The following is a 20,495-nucleotide window of genomic DNA, read 5'->3' as shown; positions in this document are numbered from 1 at the left end:
TCACGTGCCCTGGAGCCCATGTTCTGCGACAGGAAAAGCCGTCACAATGAGAAGCCCGTGCACTACAACGAGAAAGTCGCCCACACTCACAACCAGAGAAAACCCTGGACAGCAACGAAGACCCAGCGCAGCCAAAAATAAATAAACATTAAAAAAAAAAAAAGAATGACTATTTTCTGCTGGAACTTTTACACACAGAGTGTGGCAGCCACACTATAGATGGGAATTCTGCCGGCGGCCAGAGCAATACCCAGTGATGCCCAGAAAACCCGTGCTCTACAGGACTGTCATGCCAGGAGCGTGAGAGCTAGGTGGAGCGCAGCCCAGGGCCCATGTTGTTCCTCTTCACCAGCACCTGCCCCCCGGCTTCCTCCATATCGGAAGGCAGAAACGCCAGACCCACTTTTCAGCTTCCTTTGTCCAGCCAATCAGACGTACCCTCCTGGGGTCAGATGTCCCTTCCCTGGAGTCAGAGGTCCCTTCCATGAGGCATGCTCAGAGGGCTGATGACCAGCGGCAGGACAGCAGAGCCTCTGCTGTGGTGGGGGTCCTGGCAGCTGGGGAGCAGCCCACAGTGTCTGCCAGAGAAGAACTGTGATGTGGGCATGACCTCTCTGTCTTGTCCTCCTGCACCCTCGGTGGTCCTGGGAGGAACACACGGTCCTTTTCATAAATTCCACAGTTTCTTCCACCTGATAAAGCTGTCAGCAGGTGACCAGGGAAATGGGGGTGCATCAGGACTGGACGTTTGCCTGGTTGGAGCCAGAGGCAGTGGAAATCCAGCCAGGACAAAGGGAGAGGTTTTGGCAGCCTTGGCAGGCTGAGACAAAACCAGAACAGCCATCACTGCCAGTGTGGGACAGGTCTTCCCTGACTTACGATGGGGCTACGTCCTGATAAACCCCCTGTAAGTTGAAAATGTCATAAGGCGAAAATGTACTTAATACATTCAGGACATTGACTGCTTTCTCAGTGAGGCCTTCTTACATCCTTACAACCCTGTCCCAAGCCCTCCGCTCTGTCCCAGCACCCTCTACTACATCTTTCTCTGTTTTTAAACTTTTCGCTGCACCCCGTGTTATGTAGGATCCTAGTTCACTGACCAGGGATCAAATCCCTACCCCTCACACTGGCAGCATGGAGCCTTAACCACTGAACTGCCAGGGACGTCCTAATGTACTACATCTTCACTCATCTCTTTGCTGTGTCTCCCAACACCAGAAAGTCAGCATTGTGAGGCAGGGGGTTTGCCCCTGTGGGGCTTCCCTAGTGGCTCAGATGGTAAAGAATCTGTCTGCAATGCAGGAGACCCAGGTTGGAAAGATTCCCTGGAGAAGGAAATGGCAACCCACTCCAGTATTCTTGCCTGAAGAATCCCATGGACCGAGGAGCCTGGCGGGCTACAGTCCATGGGGTCACAAAGAATCAGACAAGACTGAGTGACTAACACTTTTACTTACTGCTATATTCCTACTGCTTAGTACATAGCAGGTACTTTATGTGCCAAGTTGATGAATTAAGTGAGATGAAGATGCATATGAAAGAATCAGAGCAATCAGATTGCCACCAACTTCCACCCCTTCTCCATGTCCCTTACCCACCTAACCAAGGTGTTCTCCCCTGATACCTCATGACGTCGTTTCTTTGCAAGGGGAGTCAAGTCTTCTCAAGCCCCTCTCCCTAACTCCTTAAATTAGAGATGGATTCCAGCATGTGTGGAGACCTTATTACAAAGTCAAACCCGGGGAGGGCTTACATATCAAAGGAATCTTAAGACTTTGGTATTTTACATTAGCTAAAATATACAGACTTTACGTGGGCAGAGACTTTATGTAGGCGTCTTAAAGAGGGCAGAATTTATCAATATAGGTGATCTTACCCGGAACTTGGGATTCAATGTGCTAGCATAAGCTACTGGAGGTTGTTCTGCAAGTCTGGTTGCTTGACTGAATGAAAACTGGGTCCCACTAAATGCAGTTGAGATGACAGTTGCTTCCTGGTATAATGTAAAGAATCCAAAGCTTCAGAAAGATTCACACATTCATTCAAAATAAATGTTGGACGGAATTGATCCAGGACAACTCACCTTTTCCCTGAGTCCCTGGAGAGGACCCAGGAGATACTCCCTTCACCGAGGCTTTGGAAGGTTCATTGCTGAGAAGTTTCCATTCGCTAGGGCAGCTATAACAAAGTACTAGACTCTGAGTGGCTCCAACCACGGAAACTTACCGTCTCATAGTTGTGGAGGCTGGACGTTTGAAGCCAAGATGTCAGTCAGACCCTGCTGTCTCTGAAGGTGCTAGGGAATTTTGGTTTAGGGTCACAGCCGACTCCGGTATGACTTCATCTTAATTTACGACACCTGCCTTTGGCCAGGATCAACAGACCCCTAGGACCAAAACTGATGGGAAGCCAGTAGAATCCTACTGGATATGTATGACAAGAGAACCAGAGGTCTGATGACCAGAGACCTAACTGCGGAGGAGAAGATTCCCTCACTAATTTTCCAGATCAGGTCAGTTCACAAACCCAGAGGTCCTAGAAGGAAGCAGGGTGGGTGCCCGTTAAGGTGGCCCTGTGAAAACAGCCCAGCTTCATGCCAGCACTTTCCCCACAAGCCTTCCCAAAGCAACCTGTGGCCATTCGCCAGGGTTTGGCAGACACCACTTTTGGTCCACCACAAAGCCATTTTCCACTTTTAATGAAACAATTTTTGCTTAAACAACAAATGTGCCCAGCCTCAGGGGTTGAATAGTGACTGGTCTAAACCAAACATGGCAACACTCACCTTAAAGGTGATAATTATATATTATTAACATGTAATATACAAGCCAATTATAAAGATAATTCAAATGTTGTTGAAATCTATGTCTTTGTAACATTTCTATCCAAATACCCTCTGATCCTATCTTAAAATTCTTTAGCATAACCATACATCATTGTTCTTTCTAAATTGGTTGGGTGTGTGTGTGGTAGACTAGTGGACCTGAATTAAAATTCTGGTAGTGTTATATTTCATTTCTTCTGTGGTTGCTTTGCTGTTGAAAATCTTCAAAACTTCTTCAAAAAGTGCTAGGAAGGGGACTTCCTTGGTGGCCCAGTGGTTAAGACTTTGCCTTCCAACATAGGGGATACAGGTTCGATCCCTGGTCTGGGAGCTAAGATTCCCACATACCTTGCAGCCAAAAAAACCAAAGAATAAAACAAAAGCAATATTGTAACAAATTCAATAAAAACTTCAAAAAAAAAAAAAAAGTGCTAGGAACCCTTCAAGGAGGTCAGGTATCCACTCCAGGAACTCTATGCCCAGGGACAAGGTGGGGACAGTAACCTCACATATCAGGAGATGGTCATAGCGACATCACTCTGAGCCTAGTTCCCGTCATCCGCTGTGACACAGGCATCCTCTGCCCTGACACACTAGGAGAGGCACGTGCAGGCACCCAGCCACACCCAGCTTCACCATGTCCCTGGAGGAACCATGCTGCCAGCACCCCAGCCCCGGGGCAGAAGGCGTATAAATAAATAAAATGAAAGTCACTCAGTCGTGTCTGGACCCCACTCACGGACTATAGTCCATGGAATTCTCCAGGCCACAGTACTGGAGTGGGTAGCCTTTCCCTTCTCCAGGGGATCTTCCCAACCCAGGGATTGAACCCAGGCCTCCCACATTGCAGGTGGATTCTTTACCAGCTGAGCCACAGGGAAGCCTAAGAATACTGGAGTGGGTTAGCCTATCCCTTCTCCAGCGGATATTCCCAACCCAGGAATTGAACTGGAGTCTCCTGCCTTGCAGGCGGATTCTTTACCAACTGAGGTACCAGGGAAGCCCTATCAGGGAAGAAGGTGTATGAAGTCAAACAAAATCCTAAGGCGTGGGAGGGAAGGATAAATTAGAAACTTGGGGTTAACATGCACCATATATAAAATAGATAACGAGGACCTGCTGTAGTTCACAGGGAACTCTTCTCAACACTCTGTAATAACCTAAATGGGAAAAGAACATGAGAACAATGAATATATGCACAAGTGAATCACTACGCTGTACACCTGAAACACATAAATCAACTATAAAAAAATATTCTTCCCTATTCTGCCCAAAATCTGAAAAAACATTTGTTTTTATTCCACAAGGGTGAGAAATTCTGAGGCAGAGGAAAGGGTGCCCCTTGTCACCATCTTCCCCAGGCCAGAAGCAACAAAGCATACCAGAGAACCAGCCAACACGCTCCACCCACAGCCTTGTGTACCCCCTCCATCCTCGACCCCTCCCCAAGGAGGCCAGTATTAGGGACCCACATTTCTAGGGACCCCAGATCCCCACTATGTCTGTTTCTCACCCAGTTGTGAGGGCCCAGCAACCTGGGTCGGCCCAGAGAAAACTTGGGCCCTGCCCAGGGCTCATTCCAGGGCAGAACAGTTTCTGCTCCCAGGATGAGTAGGCATGGCAGTGGGAGCTGGACGAAGGGTCCCACCCAGACTTTCTGGGAGACAGCACAGCATGGGGGTCTGTAAGCTGTTGGAAAGAATACCTCACCAAGGGAGACCTGGCCACAAGACACAACATTAGGAGTGTTCTTTTTTTAAGTATTTATTGCAGAGAATGTTGGACACAGTGTGACGAGTGGCTGAGTTCCAACAACATTCATTCCAGGACGAGGAGGAAAAACATCTGCAACAGGACCACATGGACCATCCCGGCTGTAAGTGGGCAGCCGGCCAGGTGGATGCTGTCCAGGCAGAGAACCAGCTCAGGGTGAGCCCCTGCTGAGATCCCAGACCTCCCTCTACCCCGTCCCAGTCCCGTGACACATTTGGCCCTGGTGGCCCTCTGAACAGAGAGGAGGGGCCTCGCTGGTTTCACCTCAGTGAGCCTGAGGTCCTGGAGAGGTGGTGACATCTAGATGCTCATGCCACTCACCAAAGGGACCCACTATGGGCAACAAGCAAGCATACCAAGACTCCCGCGGCCACAGAAGCAAAGGCTGCAGTCCCTGAGTCTCAAAGGCAGCAGCGTGGCCCACTGGCCCCAGATCTAAGGAGCTTGGGTCTCCGATGGAACGTCCGGCCACAGCCCTGTCCTGGGCATCTCCCACCCGGGTTTGGCCAGAGCTGCTGCGGCACTTGAGGCCATCAGCCCAGGCCAGGGTCACGGGATCCTCGGGCCTGACTTCACCCAGGACCACCACCCATGGACAGCAGCACATCCAACTACAAATCCACACACGTTCTCACCCAGCCTCACAAGGTGCTGGCTAGTCTGTTCTCCCAGCTACAAAATGGAGCTGGAATCTACTGCCCAGCCCACCTCTCTGGGCCCCAGAGAACTCAGGGGCATGATGGCAGGCTTCCCGAGGTCGTTTTCATCAGGCTCTTTAGTACAAGAATCAAAAGTGATGACGTGGCTGGGAAAATCCTCCCAGGCCAGGGGCTGACTCCGGCTCCTGCCTTTCCCAGGCTTCATCCCCCAGGTGGAAGTCAACGAATGCCAGGACAGGCTTTTCAATCCTTCACAGCAAACGCAGGTGTGGCCACCGGTGTATACTCGTGCGTGGACACCGGCAGCAGCAGTCGAGGTAGCCGGTGGCACAGCTGGGAGCTGAAGAGGGCAGCCTCTCCCTCGAGCACTGGGAAGGGGGATGCGTACAAGAGCTCTATCCGTATGTCTTTCTGTGTTGCTCCAGCTTACATGTTGCACCATGAGAGCAGCTGGGGCAGGGGTGGCCTTGGCCACCGGCTCCTACAAGTATTCCAGTGTAGGCATCATTGGGAAAGGGTGACTGCCAATGCCCCCCTCCTTGTGTGTTTCTGGGTGTCCCCACGTGCAGAAGTGAACACACTGCTTCCCAAGCGTCTGCCAATGCAGACACAGGGACCCCAGGGTCTAGCCCAGGGAGGGGGCTGCCTGCCGTGCTGGAGGCTCTTCAGCTCCTGGCAGCGTGGGCTGGAGAGGGTTTACTCCTGCTGACTGAGGCAGAAGCAGCTCAGGATTCCCTGAAGATTTTGCCTCTGGCTCCAGAAGTGGCTGCAGAGAGGTCAGCAGAACCCTGACAGGGTCCCCAGGTCCACCCAGGCAGCGCAGACTCGGTGGCTGAAAACATCACAGCAAGTGCTTTCCGTTTCACATTTTTGGGGTTTCATGCTTCACAAGGCCCCCCAGCCGGTGAGAGAGAACAGGAGGAGCAGGTATGGGAGCCCTCTCACCGGCTGGGGGCAGACGCGGTCAGGCCAGCGATGCTCAGCAGCAGGTCAGACACCACATATACAGCCCTGTGGCTGCTAACAAGGAAACAGATGGGCTGGGGCGGGGCTTCTGGGCGCCACCAGCCAATCATGGCTCTGAGGGCGTTTCCTGGGCGCTGACTGTCACACAGACCAGTGGGCCTGGAATGACCGCTGTCCACAGGGATCAACGCCAGCCCGGGGGTCACAGTGGACGAGATACGGTCACTGGTGAGCTGGGACCGTGACGAGGGCTTCCTCTGGAGGCCGAGAGATGTCTACATTCTGCACAAAAATAGATACACAAGAGCATTGACCCTGTGCCAAGAAGAGACAGACACTGCTGTCTGCTCTGCTCATCACTGCAGCTGCTGGACTCACATTCTCACCCTGAGGAGCCCCAGCTGCAGGACTTACAGCCCAGCCGTCCCTAAGAGCCAGGGGTCAAGAGTCACTTGGCACATGGTGGGTGGACAGACACCAGAACAAAGGTGGGAGGGAGAAGACACCTCCAGTTACCGCGTGCTCCTTGCAGACAGGTCAGTAGTTACCCAGTAAGAGGCCATCCCCTCCTCCTGCCTCAGGTCTGGGTCAGGTGGGGAGAAACACCTAGCTGGGGATTATATCCTCATCAGGGGGGCAGGAAGGGGACCAGCTCCTGGGGATGCCCTTCTCCTGGCTGTGTCAGTGGGTAGATGTCAGATATGGGCCCAGCAGCCTGTAGGCATCTCTTGGTCTGCAGCTGATCTGTCCCTTGAGAGCTGGGGCCCCAGGCCCCCTGCATGTCCTGAAACCACCACTGCCCCCGCCGAAACCAACAGAGAACTCAAGCTCACTCAGGAGGCCCCCAGCTGGGCCTGGCCGTGGTGCTGGCTGTGTCTGGACCCCCAGGAACATGCCCACCACCCCAGCAGTGACCCCGCTGGTACCTGAGGCCTATCTCGGTGTGTGTTCACGGCTGCCACATTCAGGAATATGGACTCCACTTTACAACCTGCCAAAGGGAAGACACACATCCATTTCCCCTCCTGAAAGGCAGCTAGGCCTCAGGTAGAAGTTTCCCCGAGGAGGTGGCTTGGGGTGCTGGGGACCGAGCACAGCCTCAGCCTCACCCCAGACCTCCCACCTTAGGCATTTCTGGGGGCCCCCTGGGGAAGGATGAGGCACCTTGTCAGGTCCAAGTCTCCATGTGACTGCCCAGTGCAGGCTCAGCAAGGAGCCCAGGCACCAGGCAGGGCCACGCTGAGGACAAGAAGCCTCCTTGGGGGCTGAGGACAGTCCAAGGAGCAACAAGCCGAGCTCAGTGAGGGGTCATTATGCACAGTCCTCAGGGCCCCCAAACCACCATACCCAGCCCTGTCGCACACACGAGGCCAAATCACCATGGTACCAGGCGCTCAATGCAAAGGGGGACGAGGGGATTAACACACACATAATGATATCGGCTACCACTGAGCTTTGCAAGTATTTCCCCAAGGACCCAACCGTGTATGGGGGTGCCTCTCCTAGTGCTAAAGGGGAAAAATCGAGACCGAGGAGGTTAGGAAGCCGCCCGAGGCCTCCGCTGGCAGAGCCCAAGGCAGGGGCACATATTCTAAGGTTCAGGTACTGGGTGCCATGGGGCTTTGTAGGGGATTCTAGAAAAATCAGTAGAAAAGCCCTTTCTGTGGGTGGGTGATGGTTAAGGAAAAGATCACCAGGGGGCCACAGAAATCAAAACAAAAAAATTAAAAAGCAAACTGGGGTGTTATCCTTCAAAGGAAAAAAAAAGCAAACTGGATCTTGCCTAGGAAATCCCATGGACAGCGGAGCCTGGTGGGCTCCAGTCCATGGGATCACAAGAGTCAGACAGGACTTAGCGACTAAACAAAAACATGGACTTTGCAGTTTCTGTTATGTCCGTGCTGTAAGAATTGAAATAATTAAAAGCAGTATTTGTGATATATAGAAAACAAAAAGCAAACTGGGGAAAGGTGGTGGGGTGGCAGCAGGAGCAATGAGCTTCTAATAGAATTTTCAAGGGAGGGATTTGCAGACAGCCAAGGAATCACATAGAGAGCCAGGCTGGCCACCAGGTCAGTGTGCGGGAAGCTCCCTTACCGTAAGCCACGGGGGTCAGCTTCAGGACCGTGTGCAGCGGACACTTGAGGTAGGGCAGCTGCTCTGTGGACACAGGCAGGGAGGGCTGGCACCGGGGAGGACCAGGTGACAGTCCCCCGCAATCTCTCACACACACCCCACCTCCCCCAGTGGGGGCCACGTCCGCACCTGCCGCCTTATCAAGGAAGTAGGCCAGGAGGCAGCGCATCACAGCCTGGTGGCAGATGACCAGCACGTTCTCCTGCCGCTCCAGCTCCATGATGACAGGCTCGAGTCGCTGGACTAGGTCCTCGTAGGACTGTAAGGCAAGTGGGAGGCGTCCCTCAGCCCAGCTCCGGGCATAGGCATGGACACGACCTGGGGAGGGGGCTACCTTCTCCTGGAACGCCTCGCCCTTTTGGAAGGTTGGGGAGGACTGGCAGTCTGATAAAGGGATCCCCTCCCCAATCCCAGAGCCCGGTCCCAGTAGGATCAAGAGGGCAGGGCTGGGGTTCAGGCTGCATCCAAGGGATCACCTCCCTGCCTACTCTGGGCTGTTCGCTGAACCCTCAGCTGCTGGAATTCATATGCTGGCCGCTGACGACTGGTGGAAAAGACTGCTCCCTGGGGACCCACAGCACACGAAGTGCAAAGAATGAGCCTTGGGCGAAGGGGAAAGCAAGCCCCCAAACTTCCCACAGTGCAACCTGTCAGAACACCTGAGCTCCCAGGAAAGACCCTTACAGCCCTGTACACCGCCCAGGTGCCATGAGGGAGCCCATGGACCAACCTTGGGGCCTGGCAGGTTCAGAGCTTTACACTAGGAGACCCAGCCCTGGGGCTTCACCCCTCTTTGCACAGAGTGAGCAGTCCTTTCTGGGGGAAAAAAAATAAAGGCCTCAAGCTTGGAGCTTTGTTGGGCTCATGTTTTGATTGAGAATAATACCAACCTGATGTGTGTGGATGCCAGGGGTTTCTGAGGGAAATCCTAGATTGATTCTTTTGGCAACTAACTTCCCTACCAGTTCCTCCCCCTGCCCCACCCTGCCCTATTCTCTGAGCAGTTAGCTACTCTGTTTCACTTATCTGGGGTGCTTCTAAATTTGGGCTCTGCCTCACAGTATGATGTGGGGAAACACTGATGCTACCCAGAGCTGTCCTGTCCCCAAGGACAGCACAGCCTGGCATTTGGACCAGAGGCTCCTGCATGGGTACACAGATGCGTGTACACACAGAGCTGTGTCTGTGGGAGGTGCTTTTATTTGGCCACTGCCCCAGGTCACCTCTGAGCAGTGGAAGACACACGAGTCCCAGGTGACGCCATTTCTACCCAAGACCGGGGCTGAGGCAAGAGCCAGTCTGAGGGGAGGTGACAGGGCAGGTGATTTGTGGTGGCCATGACTCATGTGGGGAAGGGGAATCCCTAGGTCTGGATTCAGGGCTGGGGGTGGTGTCTGGAGCAGCAGGGAGGATGGAGTCAGCCCATGAAGGGAGAGTAAAGATGGGGGCAGCACTGACCATCCCCCACCCAAGGAGGGGCCTACAGCCTGGGCCACAGCCGGGAAGTGACGGAGACCACACACACCCAGGTGGCCGACCTCTGAGGCCAGGCCCCTCCTGCTGCCCACGCAGCCACTGCAGAGCCCCTCAGGGCCCTCAGCCACAGGCAGGCAGCAGGTGGCAGGGACTGAGCCCTCAAATCCCACCTACCTCCCCCTTGGGGTACCGGTACCGGTACTTGTCTTGGTCTCGCAGGGCAAACTCCAGTGGATAATGGTCCTGAATCTCCTCGTAGGTCATTTCCTCACAGACGCCCTAGGGAGACACTACAGTCATCACAGCGCCCACTCCAGGCCCGGGAGTCCGGAAGGGCGTTTCCTGGGCCACGGGGGCTTCCTGGCCTGGAGGTTAGAACCCAGCTGGGAAGAGTAGGCTCCCTGGGAATACTAAGCAGGGGGCACTCTTGCACTTGGAAATAGCTATCAGGAGTCTTTTCAACCCACCCATCATACATCCAGCCAGCCAGTTTATGCCATAAAAATACACACAGAAATGTTAACTAGGTGTCTTTTCTAAAGTGTCTTTTGTTTTCTGTGCTCTAGAAATGCTACACCAGGAGGGTGGGGCTCAAAAAAAAAAAAAAGAAATGCTACACCAGCCCATGGACTACTGTCAGTTCCGTTCAGTTCAGTCGCTCAGTCGTGTCGGACCCTTTGCGACCCCATGAATCGCAGCACGCCAGGCCTCCCTGTCCATCACCAACTCCCAGAGTTCACCCAAACTCTTGTCCATCGAGTCGGTGATGCCATCCAGCCATCTCATCCTCTGTCGTCCCCTTCTCCTCCTGCCCTCAATCCCTCCCAGCATCAGAGTCTTTTCCAATGAGTCAGCTCTTCGCATGAGGTGGACAAAGTACTGGAGTTTCAGCTTTAGCATCATTCCTTCCAAAGTAAACCCAGGACTGATCTCCTTCAGGATGAATTGGTTGGATCTCCTTGCAGTCCAAGGGACTCTCAAGAGTCTTCTCCAACACCACAGTTCAAAAGCATCAATTCTTCAGCACTCAGCTTTCTTCACAGTCCAACTCTCACATCCATACAAGACCACTGGAAAAACCATAGCCTTGACTAGACAGACTACTGTACAAGGTATACGGTAAGATTTCACTCGTGTCACTCAGGCTGTACACATACACGCAGCATAGAGTACCTTATACAAATGCCATTTTAAAACAAAACCAAAGAGCCCAGGAAAATGTGTGGTCTGACTGGTGTCAGTCTTCCAAGGCTCAAGCCAAGACCCAGCACACAGGCTATGTCTAGAGAGGAAGCAATTAAACGCCCGTAATAAAAAGCAGGTGTTTTATGGTGTGTGTGTTTTTTTCCCCTAGACAAAGCCTTGGGGCAAAGTTGTCTATCAAAAAGGAAATATAAAGGGGAAAATTTATATCTGTAAATGCCTATATCAAAAAAGAAAGATCTCATATCACTAATCTAAATCTTCCACCTTAAGATCCTGGAAAAATAGGAAACTAAACCCAAAGCAGGCAGGAGAACACAGTACAAATTCAAACAGAAATTCATGAAATAGAAAACAGAGAATAGAGAAAAGCAACAAAATCAAAAGTTAGTTCTTTGAAAAGATAAGAGAAAACTCTTACTAGAATGACAGGAAAAAAGATAGTGCAAATTATTAAACCAGGAATGAAACAGGGATATTATTAAAAAGCTTATAGAGACAAAAAAGATTATAAGGGAATGTTATGAATACTTCTGACTCAACAGACGTGAGTTTGAGCAAACTCCGGGATACAGTGGAGGACAGAGGAGCCTGGCATGCTACAGTCCATGGGGTCACAAAGAGTCGGACACGACTTAGTGACTGAACAATAATAAAATGCCAAGAAATAAGAAAACTTAGATCAAATAGGAAAATTCTTACAAAGATACAAACTACCCATTGTGAGATGAATGTGTTCTCCCAAAAGACACGCTAAAGTCCTAGACCCTGGGAACTGTGAATGTGACCTTATTTGGAAATTGTCTTTGCAGATATAATCAAGTAGATGAGGTCCAATGACTGGTGTCCTTTTAAGAAGGCCATGTGAAGACACAGGGAGACACACACAAGAAGAAGGCCACATGATGAGGGGGACAGGGACTAGAGTGATGCACCAATAAGCCAAGGAATGTCAAGGATTGCTGGCAGTTACTAGAAATTTGTTTAAAAAGATGGGCACTATTAGGAGGAATTTCCCTGGTGGTTCTCATTGCCGAGGGCCTGGGATCAATCCCTGATCAAGGAACTAAGATCCTGCAAGTCAGGTGTGGCCAAAAGAAATGATTAGGGTGATGGCTCAGAAAGAAATGAAGGACAATAGAGGAGCCTCTATCGTCCCAGGGAACACATATATCATCGTGAACAGAATGTTGCTAGAAATACGAATGTTTCGGCATTTCCTTGGAGGTTCAGTTGGTAGGACTCTGCTTTAATTGCCATGGCCCCAAAGAGGAACTAAAGAGTCTCTTGATGAAGGTGAAAGAGGAGAGTAAAAAAGCTGACTTAACACTCAACAAGCAAAAAAACAAAGATCATGGCATCTGGTCCCATCACTTCATGGCAAATAGATGGGGAAACAATGGAAACAGTGATAGCCTTTATTTTCTTGGGCTCCAAAATCACTACAAATGGTGACTGCAGCCATGAAGTTGAAAGACACTTGCTCCTTGGAAGAAAAGCTATGACAAACCTAGACAGCGTATTAAAAAGCAGAGACATCACTTTGCTGACGAAGGTCAGTCTAGTCAAAGCTATGGTTTTTCCAGTAGTCCTGTACGGGTGTGAGAGTTGGACCATAAAGAAGGCTGAACGTGGAAGCATTGATAATTTGTACTGTGGTGTTGGAGAAGACGCTTGTGAATCCCTTGGACTGCAAGGAGATCAAACCAGTCAATCCTAAAGGAAATCAATCCCGAATATTCATTAGAAGGACGGAAGCAGAAACTAAAGTTCCAATACTTTGGCCACCTGATGTGAACAGCCAACTCGTTAGAACAGACCTTGATGCTGGGAAAGATTGAAGGTAGGATCATTAGAAAAGACCCTGATGCTGGGAAAAATTGAAGGCAGCAGAAGGAGACGACAGAGGATGAGATGGTTGGATGGCATCAGCCATGCAATGGACATGAGTTTGAGTAAGCTCTGGGAGACGATGAAGGACAGGGAAGCCTGGCGTCCTGCAATCCATGGGGTCGCAAAGAGTCGGACATGACTGAGCAACTGAACAAATGAACAACCATGAAGAGATGACTAACAGGTCATAGATATTATCAGTAGACTAGTTTCCAAACTACAGATAAAGAAGGGGATCCAGAGCATCTAAGAAAATAATCAGATTAACTCCAAAGAAAAAAGAAAAATCAAGGCTTCTCTGCAACACCAAGTGTTACAGCCATATTCATGTCCCTGAAAGGTACATATCAAATCTCTCACCTGAGTCAGGGAGCTGTTAGCTGCATGAGAAAGAAGTCGGGGCTGGAAACCTCCCAAAACTTCCACCAACCATAACTGATGAAAGCCCACAAAATGGGTTAAAGAACCTATAAAATGGGTCCAAAAAATTGCTTACTCTTTCAAAAGAGTTCATCAACTCTAAAGAGCTAAAACATGGAGAAGGGAATGGCAACCCACTCCAGCATTCTTGCCTGAAGAATCCCATGGACAGAGGAGTCTGGCAGGCTACGGTCCATAGGGACACAAAGAGTCAGACACGACTGAAGCGACAGCCCACACGCACTAAAAACAATTAAAAAAAAAAGAAGAAGAAGAAGAGCTAAAACAGATAAAAAAAAATAAAACCATGATGCTATACTCTGCCCAATTACAGTAATGAAGAAAAAAAAAGCAGATGGAAACAAACAGAAATAATACATTCTCATAATTCCCAATAGAATCAAGATTGTTTTCCTGTTACTAATTTTGATAAGTATATTTTAGTTATTCCTTTATTTATAAGAATTCTACTTAAGAATGTCTTTGAAAAGCTGTAGGTAATGAACATTGGAATAATAAAAACCATTGCTTGCCTTCCAAATCACAGAAAAGATGATGTTTATATAGGGGGAAAAAATGAAATGAAGAGAAATTTGCAAGCTATTGGGTAAAAAAAACGGACAAAGACAGCAACTGTAATAATAAATATAAATGGGTTTAGATCCCTAAATGAAAAAAGTTCTCAGGTCAAAAAATAAACCAAAGATATGGCCCTTCCATCTAAAGAGATGACAGAATGAGGTTAAAAATAAAAAGGAGTGGGGCTTCCCTGGTGGTTCAGTGGTAAAGAATCCGCCTGCCAACGCAGGAGACACAAGTTCGATCTCTGATCTGAGACGATCACACATGCCGCAGGGCAACTAAGCTACCAGCAACTGAGGCACCACAGCTACTGAGCCTGTGCTCCAGAGCCTGGGAACCGTCACTACTGAGGCCACATGCTGCAACCGCTGCAGCCTGCGCACCCCAGAGCCTGTGCTCAGCAGCAAGAGACGCCGCCGCGATGAGAAGCTCGAGGACTGCAACACAGAGGAAGCCCACTCACTACAGTCTCCTGCGCTGCAGGCAGATCCTTTACCCACTGAGCTACAGGGGAAGCCCAGAGAAAGCTGGCACAGCAACAAAGACACAGCACAGCCAAAACTAAAATAAATAGATTTTTAAAAAATAATAAAAGGGAGTAAGTATAGCCAAAATATATGGATGCAAAGCAAGGATGGCAAATTTAAACCAAAATGAGATAGCACCTCATACTCATCAGAACTGTCTGTCAAAAAAAAAAAAACCAGAAAAATAACAAGTGTTGGCACAGATATGGAGAAATCAGAACCCTTGTGCACTGATGGTAGGAATCTATAAAGGTGGAGTTGCTGTGGAAAAAAATACAGCAGTTCCTCAACAAAATAAAAATAGAATTACCACATGATCCAGTAATTCCACTTTTACATATGTACCAAAAAGAAAGGAAAGCAGTGTCTCAAAGGGATATTTACACACCCATGTTCTTAGAAGCCCTATTCACAATAGCAAAAAGGTGGAAACAACCCCAATGTTCATAGATAAAATGAATGGATACCAAAATGTGATATACACATACAGCGGAACGATATTCAAACTTAAGAATGGGATCCTGACATTTGCTACAACATGGATGAGCCTTGAGGACACGATGATAAGTGAAAAAAGCCAGTCACAAAAAGACAAATACTATCTGATTCCACTTATGTGATACACTTAGAGACAGAAAAATCATACAGACAGAATCAAAGAGACAGAAAAGAGAATGGTAGTTGTTAGAGGCTGCTGCTGCTGCTGCTAAGTCACTTCAGTCGTGTCCGACTCTGTGCAACCCCAGAGACGGCAGCCCACCAGGCTACCCCGTCCCTGGGATTCTCCAGGCAAGAATACTGGAGTGGGTTGCCATTTCCTTCTCCAATGCATGAAAGTGAAAAGTGAAAGTTAAGTCACTCAGCTGTGTCTGACTCTTAGCTACCCCATGGACTGCAGCCTACCAGGCTCCTCCATCCATGGGATTCTCCAGGCAAGAGTACTGGAGGCTGAGTGGGCAGGAAAAATGGGAGCTATTGCTTAATGGGTACAGAGTTTCCATTTTTCAAGGTGAAGAGTTCTAGAGGGACTTTCTTGGTGGTCCAGTGGCTAGGACTCTGTGCTCCCAATGCAGGGGGCCTGGGTTCAAGCCCTGGTCAGAGAACTAAATCCCAAATGCCACAACTAAAGATTCCACATGCTGCAACTGGGAACTGGTGCGGCCAAATTAAATAAAAATAAAATAAATATATACTTGTTAAAGTTCTGGAGATGGACAGTGGTGATGATTGAATATTATGAATGTACTTAATACCACTGCACTGTGTGTTTAAAAATGGTGATCGGGACTTTCCAGGTTGTCCAGTGGTTAAGATTTCCACTGCATGGGGCACAGGTCTGATCCCTGGTCAGGGAACTAAGATTTGGCATGCCACATGGCACAACCAAAAAAAATTTTAAAAAGGTGGTTAAGATGATAAGTTTTATGCTATTTGCATTTTACAAAAAAAAAATGGAAAAAGAACATCAGAATGATAATATTCAATTTGGTCAAAGTATAAATCCATGCAAAAAGTATTTTATAGTAGACAGTAAGTATCCAAAATGAAGGCTGAGCCACAATGGAGTAACTGGTACCACATTTGCTCTGGGTCCAACATGAACAATTCAAAACAAATGAAAACGGACAAAATCATGCAACAATTGTTTGTAGACTTGAGACAACAGGCAGAGCAGGGCTGTGATCCTCCAGAAGGGCCACAAGGAGCCTTTGACTGCTGCAACTTACTGCACAGGCACTTCTGGATTGCAGAGCAGAACATCACAAGGAAAGAAATAGAAGACACACAGAAAAGAACAAAATAAAAACAGAAGTACAGACAAGGGAACCTGAAGACACAGCAATAGAAAGTACCCAAGCGCAAGTTCAGAAAGAACAAAAGACTGAGAAACAATGAACAGAAGCGCGATGACCTGTGCAATCATATACCAAGTGGTCTAACATACATGTTGTTGGAATCCAGAGTAGGAGACAGGGTGGCAGAAAATGTATTTGAAGACATGAGGGCTCAATTTTTTTTTTCAAAGTTCATATTTAGAAACCCAGAAATCCAAGAATCTCAATGAATTCCAGCAGGATAAACATGAAGTAAAACATACCAAAGCATATCATAATCCAATTACTTAAAATCAATAATAAACAGAAAATAGAGTAAAAGAAGATACATTGTATACAAAACAAAGATGAGAATGACAGCAAACTTCGTGCCAGATACAACGTGACCCAGAAGACAATGGGACAGCATTTTTAAATGCTCAAACAGAAGGAAGGCTCTGCTGGTTCCTCTCATTTGCCACTCCACATCTTTTGACTTTTCTACCTGCTCTCTGCCCCAGGGGACTGACGTCAACAAGGCTTAACAAGGCTCCCGTGGCCACTAATTTCTTTTTGGGCTAGGCCACGGGGAATGTTGGTAGGAGGTCACAGGATGGAGGAGAGTCAGGCTGAGATGTTTTTTCTGACTCCCTCTTATAGAAGTTGCTTTCAGCAGTCTAGGCCCTCACCCAAGGTCCATCCTACCAGGCTGCCCTCTCCTCACTGCTCCCTGCCCCCAGGATCCTGTATCTTCTCTCTCTTCTACCCAAGGGAAGCAATGGTCCCTGTTGTTTCAAGGCTTCTATATCCTGCCCATTACCATTGCAAAATGGTATATATAAATCTTTTCATAAATATATAAATATTTTATAAATCTTCCCTGAATTAACCTAATTAGAGTGGTCATCTGCTTCTCTTTATGTCCCACAAATTCTTAAGTCATGAATTTAAATTACTTTATAATAAAACATCAAAATATATACAGAAGAAAAGGTAAAATAAAACTTGAAAATGCAAGAAAAATCAGCAAAATTATAATACGTATATTTAACAACTATTGATTTATGATGATCAAATAGACCAAAAAAAGACAGAAAATGTGAATGATATAATGAAAGAAGCTGAAATTAATACACCCATGCATGCATCTCTTAGCCATAAATGTTAATACCACAAAGCTAATCTTGTTTCAACTAAACTTATACTTGTTTCCTTCTCTCTAGCCAATTCTGAAGAAACGGTTTTGAAAGAAATCACTTTCAAGAAAATGCCAGACATGATTCCATTTCTTCTGGAATACTTCAATTTAAGACTCTAAAACTTAGAAAGCTTCATTATCTTTCACACACACACACATGCACACACCCTGTTATTCTTCCATATAATTGGATAATGGACATTTTTTGGATACTGTATCCAACTAACAGGCAACAGACCTTCCTTTCAAATGAGATATTTATAAAAATTTACCATATTCTAGGCCATAAAGAAAGCCTCTAAAAATTCCCAATGGCTGAATTACAGGTCACCTCCTTGGATTGCAGCATAGTAAAGTCAACCATGGGGATTCCCAGGAGGTCCACAGTGAAGACATCACACTTTCACTGCACAGGGCCCGCTTCACTCCCCCTGGTCAGGGAACAAATATCCTGCAAGCAGTGCGGCATGGCCAAATAAATACATAAATCAACCAGAGAATCACCTTAAATGCTTTCATTATTGAAGAAGAAAGAAAGACAATAAACACGTCAGTCAATAAACTTTAGAAGGAAAGTAAGGAAAACGAAAATAACATAAAAGCAAAATATAAATGAACTAAAAAATAGAAAAAGAATAGAACTGATACAATGTGAGATCTGGTTCTTTGGAAATAAAAATTTCAATACGTGACTAACCTCTGACACACCTAATTAAGAATAAAAACTGCGCAATATCAAAGGACGGGAACAGCAGTAATAACACCTGACACTGAGATGACTCCACCATCAGGTTCTAATATATAACTTACTCTGATGAACAAATAAAGTTTGAATAAAATAAACTCTCCAGATGACTCAGGGATGGAGAGATAAACAGGAAATGATAAAATAGCCATTACAGCTATACCTTGGAGATACTCTGGGTGTGGCTCCAGATCACTGCAATGAAGTGAGTCACGAGAATTTTTTGGTTTCCCAACGTACATAAAAGTTACATTTACATTATACACTGTTAAGTGTGCAATAGTATTATGTTTTAAACAATGTACATACCCTAACTAAAAAATAAATTATCTCCAAAAAAAAAAAAGAATTGCTAAGTATCACCCAAGACTTCAGCAAGTCCTAGTACAAACATCAGAGATCACTGGTCACAGATCACCATAACAAATGTAATAATAATAATGAAGAGCATGAAATACTAAAGCAAACAAATGCTTTTGGAAAAATGGAGCCAGTAGACTTGCTGGATAAAGGGTTGCCATCAACCTTCAATTTGTAAAAAGCAGTCCCTGCAAAGTGCAATAAAGCAAAGTACAATATAATGAGGCCCTGCCTATACTGTAAAAGCTTGATGGTGGATACACGGAGGTGGGGACACGACGCGCCCTAAGATGACTCCCAGTGAGTCAAGCTCTTATTTCATTCCCTTCCCTGGAGTAGAGTACGGGCAGAATCAGTGACTGGCTTCTACCTTTTTTTTTTTTTGACCATGCTGTGCAACTTGCAGGATCTTAGTTCCCTCACCAGGGACTGAACCCATGTCCCCTTGCAGTCAAAGTTGGCAGTCCTACGCACTGGACCACCATGGAGCTGTCCCTTGTTAACAGCCCAGCGTCAGCCTCCCTGGCCTGGCACCCCACAGGAATGCTGGGCCTGTGGCCTCTCCCATCTCACAATGCCACAGATGCCCCTGTTCCCATTCCCCATCTTTTCCAGCAGGGATGGATTCCGTGGCATGTGGCTTCATCACCTTCCTCCCTACTCCTCACCTTCTCTGGCCCACATGCTTCCATCTCAGCCACATGGACACAATGGAACCAGCTCGCATGCTGAATGAACGTTCTGCCTTTTCCACAACTTCTGGGGGCTGGAGGACCACCCCCAGGACACAGACAAGGGCACCACAGAAACTCTCCAGACCAGCCAACTCACTCCCTTGGCTAACTCCCCTGGGAAACTTCTTCTTTTCACTCCTGAGTGAAACCTGCATGAGGTTCTGAGACAGGACTCTGACCACCTGCATCCCTCTCCGTTCCTGATATCCTGGAAACTGGGCCTCTGCTTATAGCTTACAGTGACCAATGCTGGATTCCTGATCTTCGAGGAAGAAGATTTAGCTTTGGGACCACGTACCAAGCTTGATCCTTCAAAAGCTTTTGTGTAGCAGAGTTTTATTAAAGTAAGAAAAGGAACTGAGAAAGCTTCTGACATAGACTCAGAAGGGGGATGAAGAATGCCCCCCTCGCTAGTGTTAGCAAGGGAGTTATATACTTTTTAAATTAGTTATTACAATAAAGCAAAGGAATGTCTCAAGTTTAAAAAATTTTACCAGACCCACTCCCACAATTTACATTTTAGGATAACAGGATTAGAATTTAACAATAGAAAGATCCTACCAGACCCACTCCCATAATATACATTCTAAGATATCAGGATTAGTCAGAAGATTTTCAGGAAGGAGAAACTGTCCTCAAACAGGATACAGTAAACTGAGTTGTGTAATCATCAGTTTCCTGCTTAAAGGAAAAAAAAAAACAAACGTTTTATGTGACTAAGACTAAAGAATGTAGAGAAAAAAAAAAAAAAGCTTGTCCTTTCCTCCTCCTTGAGAACCCCAGACCCCTCTCTCCTCGGGGACCCCGGACTTCTTATCAACCTGCCTAGGCATTGACTCGCTCACTGCTGTCTTTCAGGGCCTCCTGTCCTCATTCTCTCCCTTTCTACCAGCCTCTCATCATCAGCTTACACACGGCCAAGTATCCCTTGACTCTGAGCCTCTTGCCTCCCACTCATTTCCCCATCCAGTCCCACTGGGCAACAGCCCACTAGGCTCATGCCAAGACTCCCAGTGGTCTTGTTATGACATCCCAACAGACAGCTTGGAGATTGGCCTCATTGCCCTTTCCTATGGAATCTCACCCCACTGACCATGGCCTCCTCCTCTCTGCCTTGACTCCCATGACCCTCATCAGGCTGGTTTGCCTTCCACCTCACTGGACACCTATCCATAGCTTCCT

The 20,495-nt window shown here is 47.7% G+C and overlaps 2 protein-coding genes across 9 annotated transcripts in view; both read right to left on the bottom strand.

Annotated features, from left to right (window-relative positions):
* Positions 1-4,435, bottom strand: part of SHISA5 (shisa family member 5) — a 34,413-nt gene extending 29,978 nt beyond the window's left edge. For all 3 annotated transcript variants that reach the window (XM_055557862.1, XM_055557857.1, XM_055557859.1), the window contains exons 1-3: positions 2,087-4,435; positions 1,880-1,996; positions 439-644 (exon numbers count right to left, since the gene is read on the bottom strand). The gene's annotated coding sequence lies outside the window, so the exon portion shown is untranslated. The remainder of the gene's footprint in view (positions 1-438; positions 645-1,879; positions 1,997-2,086) is intronic.
* Positions 4,436-4,575: 140 nt separating this feature from the next.
* The window catches only part of PFKFB4 (6-phosphofructo-2-kinase/fructose-2,6-biphosphatase 4), a 41,240-nt gene continuing 25,320 nt past the window's right edge, over positions 4,576-20,495 (bottom strand). For all 6 annotated transcript variants that reach the window (XM_055557845.1, XM_055557849.1, XM_055557844.1 and 3 more), the window contains exons 10-14: positions 10,012-10,116; positions 8,491-8,620; positions 8,323-8,385; positions 7,152-7,216; positions 4,576-6,507 (exon numbers count right to left, since the gene is read on the bottom strand). In XM_055557845.1, the coding sequence (XP_055413820.1) occupies positions 6,448-6,507; positions 7,152-7,216; positions 8,323-8,385; positions 8,491-8,620; positions 10,012-10,116 (423 nt within the window). In that variant the 3' untranslated portion in view covers positions 4,576-6,447. The remainder of the gene's footprint in view (positions 6,508-7,151; positions 7,217-8,322; positions 8,386-8,490; positions 8,621-10,011; positions 10,117-20,495) is intronic.

The sequence above is a fragment of the Bubalus kerabau genome, chromosome 20 (genome assembly GCF_029407905.1).
Source record: "Bubalus kerabau isolate K-KA32 ecotype Philippines breed swamp buffalo chromosome 20, PCC_UOA_SB_1v2, whole genome shotgun sequence".
NCBI lineage: Eukaryota > Metazoa > Chordata > Mammalia > Artiodactyla > Bovidae > Bubalus > Bubalus kerabau.
This window is presented reverse-complemented; position numbering and strand designations above follow the sequence as displayed.